Genomic DNA, 16340 nt, shown 5'->3' with positions numbered 1-16340 from the left:
CCGCGTTCACCTTGACCTCAGCTCGCTCCCAAAAGAGGTCACCCCCAGTTCGGTCTACCACTCCCGTTTTTTGGAACTTCGTTCGAAGTTCATCACCATGACTTTCATTTATACAGATGGCTCTAAGACCAATGACGGGGTTGGGTGTTCCTTTATAGTCGGGGCACAAAGTTTCCAATACCGGCTCCATGACCATTGTTCGGTCTTCACAGCTGAGCTCTTTGCCCTCTACCAGGCTGTTCTTTACATCTGCCGCCACCGACATTCTGCTTATGTCATCTGCTCAGATTCCCTGAGCGCCATCCAGAGCCTCAGTGATCCGTACCCGGTTCACCCTTTCGTACACCGGATCCAACGCTCTCTTCAGCGGCTGGTGGACGTCGGTCCGCCGGTTAGCTTTATGTGGGTTCCCGGCCATGTCGGTATCCCTGGGAACGAAGCTGCAGATGCCGCGGCCAAGGCTGCGGTCCTCCAGCCTCGGACAGCTTCTTGTTGTGTCCCTTCGTCCGATCTTAGCAGGGTCATTTGTCGGCGCGTTGTGTCGCTGTGGCATGCCGATTGGGCTGCACTTACCGACAACAAGCTTCGGGCCTTAAAACCTCTTCCCGTGGCTTGGACGTCCTCCTCACGCCCTTCTCGGCGGGAGGAGGTCGTTTTAGCAAGGTTAAGGATTGGACACTGCCGGTTCAGCCATCGCCATCTGCTGACGGCTGCGCCGGCGCCGTTCTGCCCATGTGGGCACTTGCTGACGGTTAGACACATTTTAATGTCCTGTCCCGATCTTAACCAACTGCGCCTCGATCTTAACCTGCCTATTACTTTCGATGCCGTTTTAGCGGATGACCCACGAGCAGCTGCTCGTGTTCTTTGTTTTATCAATTTGACACACCTTGCTAAGGACATTTGATGAAGTTTTTTAATCCTATGCCTGTCAGTCTGTCTTTTATTGTGTTTTTCCTTTTAGTTGTTGTTGTCAACTTGTGGCTCGCGGTGCATTTTTAGAGTAGTCAGGGCGCTAATGACCATTGAAGTTGTGCGCCCTAAAACCACAAAAAAAAAAAAAAAAAAAAAAAAAAAAGGCTAATGTACAAGAAGCACAAATTGACAGCATGGCCATGTGTCACTTTGCCAATTCTTGGCTCAATCTGTATGTAAAATTAAGATTTATGTCTGGTTAAAGATAGACTCTCCAAGTAACACAGTTTTGTCATTTTTGAAGTAATACAGTTGTCACCAGATATGTTTAAAAAATCTAATCAGTAATATATTCTTATTCAGCACAAAGAGTTGTTTAAGTATACAAAAGCTGTGATTTGTAAGTTAAGGGTACCTTTTATAAAACTTACTGAAATTGCTACTTTAGCACATGTGGAGGTAGTGCAAACTTGAGACCACTTCAGAGAGATTGTAGAAATGGAGCCAAAGGAGGTACCGATCTGAAACTTTGTGCATATCCCTTCAAGACTTTATTAAACCTACTCAGTAAATTTCATTGGATTCAGAAATGGTCAAGTGGGAACCATGTCTGAAATTGGTCCACTTGATGCAGAATGACCCCCACAGTATGTGGGTTTCATCCTGTTGCATTTGTGTATGGAATGTGGCAAGCTGCTTAAATGTGTCTGTGTCCACTGTAATTAGACTATTCTTATCTTCATGGTCCCTATGGGAATGAAATAAAGAGGTTGAAGGCTATTCCTAGATTCCTCACTTAGTTATGGTTCTTGCCACTCTGCAAGAGTCTTTCATGAGATTTTACATGTACCTTTATGTCTTTGCTGCTTCAGATCTCTCATCATTTCTATGATACTCTCCTGTGGGACAAACAGACCTGTGGCCATCCTTACCATTCTTTGTGTATGTTCGATATCCCTTTTGTTGGTATGACTCCCACGCACTTTAATTATATTTCAGGATGGGTTACGTGAGTGTTTTGTAAGCAATATTTTTTACTGGTGTGATTTATCACCACATAAATTCCATATGCTTGAGCTGTTGGAGTAGCTGTTAAGAAAGCAACAGTTATATGATGACTGAGCAGTGCATCTGGATTTTGATAAGATAACCTCTAATGTGATGTAAAAAATAATTTTATGTAACAAAAGAAGAGAGATGTTAATGTCCCTTCCATAGATTCTAAGTTATACGAGACTCAAGGAAAAGAAGGTTAATATCAAACTGTTCAAAAATGTTTATACATTGAAGTCAATAAGATAATTTTATGACACTTCATTCAAAGCCAGCATAATGTGATACTGAGGTTATTTTATGTTGTTAGTAATATAGACAAGTGGGGGTGGGAGTTGGCCATCAAGAAAAACTTTAGGTTCTGTTAAATTGTGTTAGTAGCTAATCTGTTTTATGGTTGCTGGCAACACTTGGAAGTGTGTCCCTGAGTTACTTTACTAACTATGTATGCAGATATTGTTATTTTAGTATCGTTTCCGAGTACTAAGCTTTTGATATGAAAAAGATAAATCCTGTTAAGGAATAAATATATTGACAGCATTCAGTAGTTTCTACTTCCAGTTCCTTTAACAGGTCTCTGCAGGCTCTCCTTCAATTCAGATCAAAACTAGTGTGACATGCTTTTGTACTCAGAAAACTTAAGCTTGGCTGAATTAGAAACTCAAAGCTCAAACTCTATGCATCTTTCATGTATGAAAGCTGTCTGTTGTATAAAGGAGCTTCTAAAATTTTATTGCAATCAAAGAATTATACATTTTTAATTCTTGCATCTTGTTTCTATTATCTCTTCATATGCTCAACCAAATGTCATGACTCAGTAAACACTCTACTCCTTTACAAACATGTGAATGGCCGTGATGTCACCAAAACAGAGGAAAGTTATACAACATAGCTGCTGAGTCTTTCAATTAGTTTAATTTTTGCAAGAAGGATTTTATAATGTCTCTGATAAATTGTACAAAGTAGTCGCATATGTCAATATGATTTGATTTTTTTAATAAAATTTTTGAAAATGTAATTGTGAGGGATTATTGTGTAACTCATCTTAAAATAATGTACATGTGTTATTTTTGTAAGTCTGCTTCTTCAGTAATACAGGCATTATTGAACACCAGTTAAGTACAAATAACTTGCAGAATGTAATAGATCATGATTCTTCTTGAAACAAAACAAAGTCTTCTGAAGGCTGATACCTCTTAGCCATGAAAGTACTTTAGAGATTCACTAAAAACTCAAATGTTAGTGCTGGGAAACCCTGTACATTTGTCCTAGTGAAAGCACTCGAGTAGGGTCCACACTCGGTGTACGCAGATGCTGTCTGTTTCCTCGCAGAAGGAACAACATGCAGTTGGAACATGGTGACAGTGACACATTGGGGCAATAGAAATTTCCAAGTGCAAAGCCAAACATCGATGGCAGGGAATAGCCAAGTATCATAAAAGCTGTAAATAAGTCCACTGGAGAGCATGTTGTACACATCAGTGAGCTGAGACAAATGAGGCAGAGGCGATGCTCAGCAGTCCCTAAACTTGCTGCTGCTGCTGCTGCTGCTGCTGCTGCTGTTTACCCATGTGTCTTTGGCACTGGCAAATGTATCACTCTGCAATACATGTAGATCTCATTGGATGTACGTGTAATTATATTGATTGATCCATCAATATGTCTGACAGGATTACAAGAGTTTTCTAACAAATATACCTCACTTATCCACTTGCTACAGAGAAATGAACTGTGACAGAACTGATTTAGATTGATAAAACCGCTCTCGTCTGAGTTATGCTAAACCTTTTGCTCTGATAATTGTAGATAAACTACTTGACCCCAATTATTGTAGGTTCAAAATACCTCAGAGTTCTGCACAAAACACATTATAAATGGCAGTCTGTCAGCACACTAACACAATCACAGAACATTGTTTTTATTACAGACATAATCATTAGTGATGAAATATTCCAACAGAAAAGAAAAAAAAGGCCTTTATCAGAAGTCATTATATAAGAAATAATATGTATTGCAAATTATAATAGTTTCATACAGAAATTGCCAGTGAGCTGTTCATATTGTGTTCCTCACATGATGCTGCTACATTTGGATTGGCAGTCCATCATGTCTGTTTCAAGTTTGAACCACAGGTTTCAACTCTTTGCAGCCTCTTAATTTCCATATTTCTCCAGATTACCTACAACAGTTCAACATCACATTAGAACCAGTACCACTTACGCAAACAAATGTTCCAGACCTCGGAGATGTGTGTGGTCTGCAGGCAAGAGTAAATAAATTAAAGAAAAAGTCTTAATATGTGAGAAAACAGAAACATTTGCGATAGCATTATCACGTAAAATGTAATTGTAATGTATCAGCACCTTTTCTCTAATGTGGACAGTATTAGTTATATCACCACCTAAATGATATTTTTATGTCAGTTGCATTAAAATGTTACTTAAGTAACATTACCATACATTTACGCTAAGCAATCCGTTCCCCAATTGTATAATTTGGTCAGTCATGGTTTGCATCATTGATTTGTTTCTTCCACACAAGACATAGATATGTATAATTTGCTGAATGATGTGGTACAGTAAATAAAAACAGTCAGAATTAATCATTTTCAGTGAAACAGTCTTAATGTTCACACAGTTGATGTTAAGAAGATGCAGGTCTGGGCTTGACATCCACACTTTAACTTACGATGAAATCTTACTGTTTTAAGCTATTAACTGTGAAAATTGTTATGTTCCCTTTTTTATTCAGGAAGTTGTTATACACAGACATACCTTAAACTTATGTAAACTACTACATTGCGCAGCTTTATTTTTTAAAATGGCATACATAGTTAACTTAAATATTCTTCCAGTTACAGATTTATTAGGTAAGGACTTTTGAAGTCTCTCATCAATTTGTTGCATCGTTAATACTGGTTACAGCAGATCCAACATAAATTAACATCTATAGGCTCGCATAATCTTTATACCACTATTTGTACTTTATGTTACAAAACTTCTCTCAGTGTAACGTCTTTACAACATCAACAGAACCTGTTACCATGTATGTAAAACTAATATCTATGAACAGGGTGTATACGACCCGGGAGATCCGGGATAAACCCGGGAATTTTTCGGAATTCCAGGAATTTTTCATTGTTTTAGTTTTCAGTTAAATTTATGTGATTTTGACGAGTAAGAGCCAATACTCTAACAAAGGATATTACTGTATCCCGTTTCTGCAGTATAATAGTGCAGCAACAAAACATCAACGGAAGAAAAAAACGAAAATAAAACTTAAGTCGCAAAAGAATATGCCATATACAACAATAATACACAGTGCTCATACAAGCGTTTGCCAACTGCAAAGTGTATCAAAGGCTTTGGGAAGACTATGCAATGCTTCCTAACAATAAATTGTCTCCGATGAGCGTGACGTCACAACTGTTTACTTTAGATTTGTTTGAGCAGTTGCGGGCCAGCCCTTGTGTGTGTACAGTTGTGTCACGTATGAGAAGTACCTTTCCCCGCTTCTCGCTACAGACGTGTGGCTGAGCGCTACTATCTAATATTGCCCCGGTTCAGAAATATCGGAGATCTGGGACTGATTCACGGAGCAGTCTCAGTTCTAGTGGGCAGTCTCCACGTGACCCGTGTTTACGTTTAGTGATTTTGCTGTTTCCTCTTCATTTATTGCTCTCACATTAAATCAAAACAAAACGGATATCTATGGCCGTGATCTATCAGATGAATTAAAATAAGTTCTCATAATTACGGAAGGCTAAAATATGTTATTAGTTTCAGGTTTTATCTCCACCTTTCTGACAGTCAGGCATTAATCGCCTTGCAGAACAATGAAGTTATTTTTGTCGGTTTGCTAAAGAAATTTGGCTTTTATTAATCTTTTCCGCTGGGGCAGTTAATTTATTTGAAACGAAGTGTTTAAATCCATACTATGGGCTAGTTTCAACTGTTCGCTGCATTTCAGAAGTGCATGTTTTCATCTTCTAGCACGTATGGCATTATGCCATAATAAAGAGCCAAACATGAGATAATACAGTACAGGTACTCAATAAAATTTACGTCCGAATCTGGACATACGAATGTGCACTTTAAGCCGAATTACGCATTGTAGTATGGTTCACGAAATTCCGATGTTCTTGGAGTATCCTCTGATGTCTTGTTTCCTTTATGACACAGTGTAAGATCTTTTAATGTTTTACACTTACGAACATACGGGCTTCGTGCATTATCGTAGATGCGCAAGCGCGGTGACGCCTGTTTCTGGCACTCTCTGGCAACTACTGAAACGAACCTATTTCTAACAGGTCACGGGAAAATATTTCGAATGGTTGTTTGAAAAGCATCACTTTCAATGTAAATTTCTTTTTATACAAGATGAATTATGTGTGAGAATGTACGATGAATTTCTTAAATCACAGAGCGTTTTGACTCTCATTTAAAAATCAAGTCTTTGAGGACGTCCATTTAGAAAAATTTCGAGCTCAGAAGATCATAAATTTATGTCTTTATTAAGAATTTTACTGACGCATTTGTGTGTTGTACCTTAAAGTGTAACACGCGCAAAAAATCAACATTATATGAGAAAGCTTAGCTTCCCTTGCAGCTTACTAATCTCAGAGACCAATATCGTATGTGAAAGTTTTGCTTTTCTTGTAGTAACACTGTGTATGTTAATTTAAACCATGAACTTTTCCTATTTGTGTGTACGCGCTACTTAACACTAATATTGCTATTGGCTGACTACATCACGTATCCTACGCTAGAAGATCCGCTGTCATTCGCTGGCGAGATCATGTGACGAGCTAGGACTGGCTACAAAAGCGCATTGCAATCTTGATTTCAATGCTTTGGAAAGTAACATGCGACGTTTGGTGGAATTTAAATTTACGTTTTCATAATATGCAGCGTATATGTTGCTGCACATCAAAGAACTTTCCAAAACGTGTTTTTTACTATAACCATTCAAAGGATTGATAAGTTTTACAGTTCCGAGGAAAAGTATACTGTCACTTGACAGGGAAAAGGTGTATTTTCACCCGGGAGAAAGTGTAATTTTAACCGGGAAATCAGGGAATTTTTTTTTTCTTGTCCGTGTATACACCCTGATAAACCACCATCATCATTACATTAAATCTCAGTCTTTACATCTTCTTCATGTCTTCACTATTATTATTTTCATACATCATTATGGAGAGCAAATACTTACAAATCTCATACAGCGTCGATTTCAGCATTACTCTTAATTTAATTATTACTTCATGAATTACTTACAATATCGACTTATTCAGTTAAGCATCTTTGAAGTTACAAATCAGAGCACACACTGCCGCAGAGAGAAAACTCTTTGTGTAAATGTCTTTTTATTCTGAATCTGTATTTATGCTGACAAAACTTCACAACAATAATGTAAGGAGGAAAGGTTGAGGAGGCGGGCAGTTGTTAATAAGCAAACAAGACTCAGAATGTTGATAGCTTTTGAATATATTATTGGCCAAGAGTAAAGTATCATCATTACTAGTTACAGTACATTGAATAGTGTGATCATTGTAATGGACGAGGAAAATAAAGCAGAAAGGTATAATTTCCATAAATCAGTCAGAAAGCACAACAATAATAAAATGAACAATTCCTTAGGGATGTTCCAGCTATGTCTTCAGCACACATTTGAATTGAATAAACTGACCTTGACATGGGGTAAAATCTGAACAAAATGTAGCTAAACACAAATGCTGTTCCAGTGGAAATATAAACAAGTAGGTTAACAATAATAATTATTATTATAATTATCAGAAATGTATAAAACAGTATTTCTGTTTCAATAATGAGTAACTTTATCAGGGTTGAAGCTGTATGTTTTAAATAGTCATTACCATTTGTTAACGCAGAATATTCCATCCAAATTGAAAAGCAAATGGTTATTATGATAGCCAGATATTAGCATAAAAGTAATAAAACAGCTGCAGTTCAGAATAACATAACTGTATTAATAAAATCAAACCTTAACAACTTTGTATTACATAATTTGTACAATTCAGATATTTTTCATCACATCCTAGAACAGTGAGTATAGCATTTATAGAAAAAAAAGATAAGTGACACATGATTACATAATGGAAACTCCAGGTAGTAATGTCAACAATGTAGGAAAATTGCTACTCACCAGCTCTGAGACTGTGTGTGTGTGTGTGTGTGTGTGTGTGTGTGTGTGTGTGTGTGTGTACTGCTGACAAAGGCCTTAATGGCCAAAAGCTTTAATTGTGTGAATCTTTTTGTTGTGCCTGTTGCGACTCAGCATCTCTGCTGTATGGTGGGTGGCAACTTTCCTTCTCTGGTATTGCTACTCACCATATAGCGGAGGTACTGAGTTGCAGATAGGCATAACAAAAAGACCTGCATACATGACTGCCAACTCCAGGATCTCCAGCGTGAGATGCTGGAGTTGGTGGGTGGGTGTGCATGAGGTGAACTTGCTTGTGTGTGAATGGTGTATGTTTACCTTTTGCTGAAGAAGGCTGTGGCCAAAAGCTTTCTGTAGGTGTCTTTTAATTGTGCCTGTTTGCAACTTGATGTGTCTTCTCGATGGTAAGTAGCAATCTTATCTTTTCCTACATAAGATGATTACAAAAGACAGAAATGTTGCAGCACAGAAGAATCAAAAATGGTGCTATATGGGTTGTGGAATCCTTTGCTCACTCACCACATAATTTGCAAAGAGGGAGAGTATCATTACTGATACACAATCACCTGTCCACATACGAATTCGTTGTGGAAACAATATGCATATAATTGTTTTTATATACTGACTACAGGTCCATTTCTCAATATTTTACATATTAAGGCACGTACATTACAAAATTTCTTTTAGGTGTTCTATTTGTGTTTATTTTCACCATATTGGTTTCATAAAGAAGGATACTTGTTCACTGTATCAAGCAAAGTTGACCTTCGCAGTTGAATAATTCCACATTACCACACAATTGTACACTGCCAAAATAGTAGCAAAATAGTAGTGGTTAGGTGGCTGAAATAGTGATGAGTACATTGTCATCTTAAAAGTAGTCAGTGAGCTAATATCCACAGCAAGGTGTGGGCTGAAGTTTAGATCAGGGCCAACAGTAGTTATGGGAGTGCTTACCTACTGCTCATCAGTTGACAATGCATCAGTATGCATAACCAGTGGGATGATTGAAACTTCCTGATTAAAACTGTATGTCAGACTGAGACTTGAAATTGGTGCCTTTGCCGTCGCGGGCAAGTGCTGTACCATCTGACCCTACCCAAGCACTAGTCATGACCCATACTCACAGCTCCAATTCTGCTAGTACCTCGTCTCCTACCTTCCAAACTTCAGACGGTAGAGCACTTGCTGCAAAAGGCAAAGGCCCTGAGTTCGAGTCTCGGTCCGGCACACAGTTTCAATCTGCCAGGAAGTTGCATATCAGCACACACTCCACAGCAGAGTTAAAATTTCGCTTTGGAGAGGGATGATTCTTAGATATAAACAGTGTGAGGCAAGAAGGCAGGCAAGTATTTGTAGCACCGAAATTGAAATCATGGTCTTGTTTGCTATTTTTGGGTGTATTTGTGAGTTTCGAGAGAAATATTTCATGATTATGGCAGTGAGCGCTGTGAAGTGGACTGATTTAGTTCTGCATGGCGACGTCGTCCATTGGTGCGTCTGTCATGGATTAATTGCAGAGACATGAAAATGTATCTCATGTGGTGGTGAAATGGCTACACAATCGATCTACACCAGCACACTGTGTGAGTAAAGGTTGTTTGAATTAAATCATGGAAGAAGATAGGTGGATCAGTTTTCATTAATAATAGCAACATGTTCGATGTATTAATAAACATTGATCCAGCCACCTTCTCCCATGATTTAATTAAAACAACCTTTACTTACTTAGTGTGCTTGCATAGATTGACCTGCGTAACACAAACAGCTGACACACTTTCTTTTGTTTCCATCATACCCCATGGCAAGTGCTGACAACATTCTTGCATGAAACACATAAGTATGCCACTGGCCCTGTGTTAGACTTTTTCTCAGGATGTGAGACGGTTGGATAGATCATAGTATCAAAGAAAATGGCATCACACCAACATGTGCTCAATATAGAACTTGCTAATCATTTTCAAGTAGGTAATTAAAATAGACATACAAAGTGTATTTAAATGACAAGGAAGTATGATAGTAGGATGTCTCTCAGCACGAATTTTTGAAAAATGGGACATTTGCTCATGGAACATATGAAGAGAAGTTCAATACTTTGTTCATGTATACGGATACAGAGATACACTGAGACACGTAAGGCTGAAGAAGGAGAAAATAGATGAAAATCAGAATTGTATAGTAGGGTAAAATGCAGTAAATGTGTCCCCCCCCCCCCCCCCCCCCCCTGTTGGATGTCCATAGGCTTGTTTAAAGTGTCAGAGCATGGAGAAAATGTTTCAAACATTTGTTAATAGGTGGCACATGGTCTTTGTGCCGAGCAGTAGTTTCTTGCTGGAGTTCCAAATGCCATACATTGATGTCTCCTCCATTTAACCAGAGATGGTTTGAAGAGGTAACATGTTTTTGGTGAGTGGGTACAGCTTTTTGACCTGTAAAAAGTTTTGCAGCTATAAGGAACCAAAGAAGGGTAAGCAAGGCCTTGATTCTATAAGATGTAAACGAGATTGTTGTCAGCTAAAGCTGTGAACCCACTCCATGCAATTCCAACGCGTAAAACTGCTACTTTGGTTGTAAACTTGCAGCTGAATCAGTGTTGTCAGTGCAGGCATGTAAGATCTCCAAATGCAGTATGTTGAGTGTCATAATCTTCCATTTCAAACCGATATTAAGAAATTCTTACTCTGATACAAATAAGGGATAATGTCAATGTATTCAAGAGAGGAAAGACTGTGGCTGGTATGTGACATATCGTACTTCATCTGAAAGACCTGTTGACAATGTTGCCATTTCTTTGTCAACAACACAGGGAGTTTTACGGTGACCTTTGCAAAATCTGATCCTTAGAATAGTGTTCTGTGGGGAACAGAAGTCAGCGGTGTCAAATTTTTTCTTGATTTTAATTTTATTCTTCTCTCGTAAAATTTTTTTAAAGAAATGAGAAATGATTTTTGTCGATTACAGTTCTACTAGTTAAAATATTACTGCTGTATTTCTGGATTTATGTAAGAAATGAAACATAGCACCTATAATATTAATCCGCTTGACACAAAAACTTTCTTAATTTATTTAGTTTCTGATTTGTCTTATTTTTTACAGTGATGATATGGGCATAAGAATTCTGTGGTATCAGAATACCTTTAAATTTTTTGGATACAAATAAAGTTATGCACAAAACAGATACATTGCTTTTTGATTCCCCTGACAAGTGATTTGGTACTTAGCATTTTTTTCATTTCCACTCTTTGAATGTTTACAGGAGGTTATATAAAGTGCTTTACAATGAAATGGCATAACAACAAGAGATTGGCATAAAAAGATAAAGACCTGGTGGTGATAATGCGTTGATATAACTTATAGGTTTGGGGTCAAAACAGAGGCTATTGATTATCAAGCCAGTGCTTGATTTGTGATGAGATGCACCAGAATACTGTACCAGTACCTTTGGCGGAAAAAAAATTTGAATTGCACATTTTGAGATGGGGTACATTTAAACTTATGGTGCAGCTGAAGCGATGTTTACAAGCATTGGGGTATTAACACATTTAAAATGCTTGGAAAAGTGTTAAGTAATGTTTTAAGATGCGGAAATTTCAAAAACACCCAATGGAAGGGGCAAAACTGGGATCTCTTTTTTACAAGCTGAGTGCTTTATAAAGCTAATGACATTGGATGAATAAATTGAAATGGCGTAAAACTGAAGCATTCAGGGTAATGTGTGTTTCAAGATTTCATTAAAAATTTAACTAATATGAAAAGAACTGCAGAATCAGTTACCTTCTTTACTACTATATAAAGACAAGTTGTTGTTTAATGTTGTTACCAAAGACTACTTTACCCTCTAATAAACATTTGGGCAGATGTAACCTGTTTATATTTTTTAAACTACTGTGTATAGGTTTTCTGTTAAAATGAAATGGGATAAAGAAAATGTGCTGTGTTGTGAAAATGTTTGTTTTAGTTTTATTTCTTGAAGTCTGTTTCAACAGAAATGTGGAAACTTCTATTTGTGGTTAGTCAGCTTGTGATTAGCCACTAATATATTTTCTGTGCTGCTCATAAACTGTACATTAGTTTACGCAGTTACTGGGAAGTTATTTTAAATGAGTCTTACCCATTAGAACCAAAGTAAGTGACCTTGGGACTTTTATTCATTCCATGAATTGAGCTAATGGTTTTAAAGACAAGATATATTATGACAAATTTAATTACAGGTGCAGAGAAGCAGTGGCTTTTTGTGTGCCCATTTTTTTGAGCAGACTTCTGCATAATGTTCTTGGATGCGCACCACAGATAGTTCATATTATAAACTTTTGTGTATGCTTGATGAGTTATGCCAAAATGTTATCCCATATAACATCATGGAATGGAATTTAGCAAATTATGTCATTGGGTTATATTGACAATACACAAAGATTTGTGTAGTCATTTCACCAATTGTGTGCTGTGCTCCTTGCAATATATTTTATCATGAAATCACAGTGCCAAGAATTTGTTGAGACAATTGAAAATTTGTGCCAGAATGGGCTTGAATGTTGATTTACTGTTTTTTTGCGCCCCCCAATAAGTTATGTTAACCAGAACATCTCCAATGAATTGTGAGGGGACAGCACCACTTGGAGAACATAGTTGGTGGAGGATTGTGAATTATCAGACCACATGGAAATTTGCGTTTGAGTTCCTACTGCAGGTTCAGCATTTCTGAACAGTCTTTGCTGACATAATTTCATGTCATTGCCTCTTTATTGATTTCATCGCTATTGACTCCTTCATCTCACGTAAGCAAAATATGAAATGTTTCTGTCTGCATGTCCTCATATTTTGTGCACATGCTGTGTAGAAACACCTTGTAGGTTCTGAACTACAAATAATGAGATTTTGAAAAGTCGAATGGCAAAGAATTGGCTATAAACCAATATTGATGTATGTGGAAGCTTTTTTAACAGTTATTTCAAGAACTATGCTAGATTTGCTATTTATCACAATGTTTGTATCATCTGAGGACAAAGCAACTTTGCCATCTGGCATTGTTAGTGAAAGGTCATTTATCCCATTTATATCCTGGGTTCCCTATTTGAGAGAATGACTTACACCCATGCACTGAATTTACTGTCTTATCAGAAAGAAATGGCTTACATAACCTTTTGACACAGAATAAGCTGGTAATCTGTAACTGTAATGAATAAGTGCAATCTTACTACAATATGTTTTTTTATATTTATATGGCTAAGAGGTTCTGGTTCTTTCAGTTTCTTCCACTACTGTATTCGATATTCCCTCTTTCAACTGATGCCTCACAGGTTTTAAATTTTTCTCAAGACACAAAATACTTACCGAATTGCAGCATAGGTTTAGGAAAGACCTAAGCACACCTACTGCTGTTACCGGTTTCTTCCATTAAGTATATAGCAATATGGAACGGGTTATGCACACAGCCGGAATATTCCCTGACCTGAGCAAACCTTTTGACTCAGTAAACCAAGAGCTTCTCTTATAAAAAACTGTGGTCCTTCAGTATTAGTGATGCATCAATGAAACTTCTGTCCACCCCACCTACCTGTTGAATCGGAAACAGTGTACCAAATTTGCACATCCATCAAATTGACAATAAGGTCTTAACTTTTAAATCCACAAGTGAAACAGTGACACAGGGAATCCCTCAGTGCTCAATTCTTGAACCTTTCCTCTTTTTAGCATATATTAATGACATTGTACATCCCATTAACTCGCACATTAAATTATGCTGATGACACCTCAGTTTTATTTCATGGTAAAGATTGTGAGGAATTGAAATTTTCAGCAAGTAGTGGGATGCTAGAATTAAGTTCATATTTTCATGCACAAGGATTAAAGTTCAATGTAAATAAATCCCAGACACTAATATTAACAACTGGCAGTTCACACCACTCATGCATAAATGAGGAATGCGGCATAGTGCAGAGGAAGCAAACAAGTGTAAACTTCTAGGGATCCATCTGTACTCAAACCTCTGTTGGATTAGCCACATTAACGCTGTAAAAAAGAGAGAGAGAGAGAGAGAGAGAGAGAGAGAGAGTGTGTCAGCAATGGGCTGTATCTTCTTAACCAACTGTCCAAAATGGTGCCCACCCACACGCTTAAAACTGTGTATTATGGGACAATCTATCCGCACCTTAGCTACTGCATAGAAATATGGGGTTGCGCTGCAGACATTCACATTAATGGAGTACTATGGCTACAAAAAAAAGAGGGTTAAGGATTATACATGGACTAGGCTATAAAGACCCTTGCCATGATGTTTTCAGATAACACAAGTACTTCATTATATACTCTTTGGTCTCTATAAATTAACTACAGAAAACTGAAGTAACTAAATGTAGTGATATACATGACCACAAAACTAGGTCCAGAGAGAATTATTACTGACAAAGAATAAGATTAAAAATGACTGACCAGAGCCCATATACTAATGGATTGATATGGCATAATAAACTTCCAGTCCATGAAAAACAGTAATAAAGGCAATTTGAATCAAAACAAAAAAATTCTTAATTGAAAAGTCTCCCTATTCACATGGCAAATTTTAAATGGTTAGGTTTAAATAAAGTATTAAAAAAATATTGGCTGTCTTAATATGTGTAAGATATTACTTTTGACAAGCATCAATTTACTGTTTAATTACTACCGGTAAGGCTAAGATCTAAATATATTTTGTGTTTGTAACTGTAGTTGATGTTTGCAAAAGCTATCATATTGATGACTCCACACAAAAAATCTAAATAAATACATATCATTTAATGATCAGTTCTTTGAAGTAGTTTCTAAGACTAATGCAGTTCGCTTAAGAGATTGAAACACACTATTGAAAAAAGCAGCAGCTTATGAACTCTAACCAGATAATTCCAGTATTAGTGTGCTGAGAAGTATGCATTTAGGCAGTTCAGTGTTAATTTTTAGATACAGATATTTGAGTGGTTTGTTAATGCTAAATAAGCAGCTGCATTTCATTTGAAACTATGCTCACACACACACACACACACACACACACACACACACACACACACACACACACGGGGGGGGGGGGGGGGGGGGGGGGGAGAGAGAGAGAGAGAGAGAGAGACTTGAAGTGACAAAGAACAAGTTTCTTTCAAAGACTAAATTCAGCTGCTAGGACGAAAGCATAATAATTCCTCAGTCAGGAAAAAATTTATTTAAGAGTTTTTCTTATAGACTCCACTTAGTTACATTTTATTAATATGTTTGCAATGGTCCTACTGTTCGTTTTTCCTATTCTAGGATAACTGGGAAGATGAGGAGGAGGAAGAGAAGAAAGATGTTGAAAAACAGGAACCTGTCAAGCCAGTCCAGTCAAAGAAGCCTCAAAAGAACTTACAAGAAAAAATTGCTGAAAAAGAGGTATGTTTCTTTGTTTGAATTTTCCATTGACAGAATATTGTATACCCATTTCATATGATGCACTAAGCTGCACAGAAAATAAATCAAGAATTTGCAGTTTCACCACCTCAAATGTAAATTTCAATTGCTGCTGAAAGGAGTTTCTCCTCATTATTTGTTTCAGTAGTAATGGAAGGTTTGAATGAGGAAAGCAATAAATGTAATCAGTGCTTAAACTACACCCCGGTTCCCAAAACTCCTGAAGACAGACGTTGATTGTGGATATTGTATCCCAAACACTGTCCCTTTGACTCTTCAGAGATTTCACTAAACCTGACCAAAGATGTAAACAACCATGCATGAGCAGCACCTATTAGAAAGAGGGGATCAGACACCTAATCAGTTCCAGTCATTCCACCAGGAAGGAGGTACACAGCTTGTGTTGTCTGTAGTTCAACCCTGCCTAGACGGTAAACACCACGGTTCCATCATGGCCACATTGTTACTTTGTCCCAGGAAGGGCTCTCAACAGGGGAAGTATCCAAGTATTTCGGAGTGAACCAAAGCGATGTTCAGACATGGAGGAGATGTAGAGAGACAGGAATTGTCGGTGACATGCCTCGCTCAGGCCGCCCAAGGGCTACTACTACAGTGGATGACCACTACTTATGGAATATGGCTCGGAGGAACCCTGACAGCAATGCCGCAACGTTGAATAATGCTTTTCGTGCAGCTATGTTACGACGCAAACTGTGCGCAGTAGGCTGCACGACACATGGCGTATGATGCGCAACTTCATTCCTGACTTCCATGGCAAG

At 37.7% G+C, this 16340-nt stretch overlaps 1 protein-coding gene across 1 annotated transcript in view; it reads left to right on the top strand.

Annotated features, from left to right (window-relative positions):
- The window catches only part of LOC126088505 (eukaryotic translation initiation factor 3 subunit J), a 75326-nt gene that overhangs the window by 14873 nt on the left and 44113 nt on the right, over positions 1-16340 (top strand). Inside the window, exon 3 of the mRNA XM_049906648.1 lies at positions 15424-15543. Within this exon, the coding sequence (XP_049762605.1) occupies positions 15424-15543 (120 nt within the window). The remainder of the gene's footprint in view (positions 1-15423; positions 15544-16340) is intronic.

The sequence above is a fragment of the Schistocerca cancellata genome, chromosome 6 (genome assembly GCF_023864275.1).
Source record: "Schistocerca cancellata isolate TAMUIC-IGC-003103 chromosome 6, iqSchCanc2.1, whole genome shotgun sequence".
Classification (NCBI taxonomy): Eukaryota; Metazoa; Arthropoda; class Insecta; order Orthoptera; family Acrididae; genus Schistocerca; species Schistocerca cancellata.
This window is presented reverse-complemented; position numbering and strand designations above follow the sequence as displayed.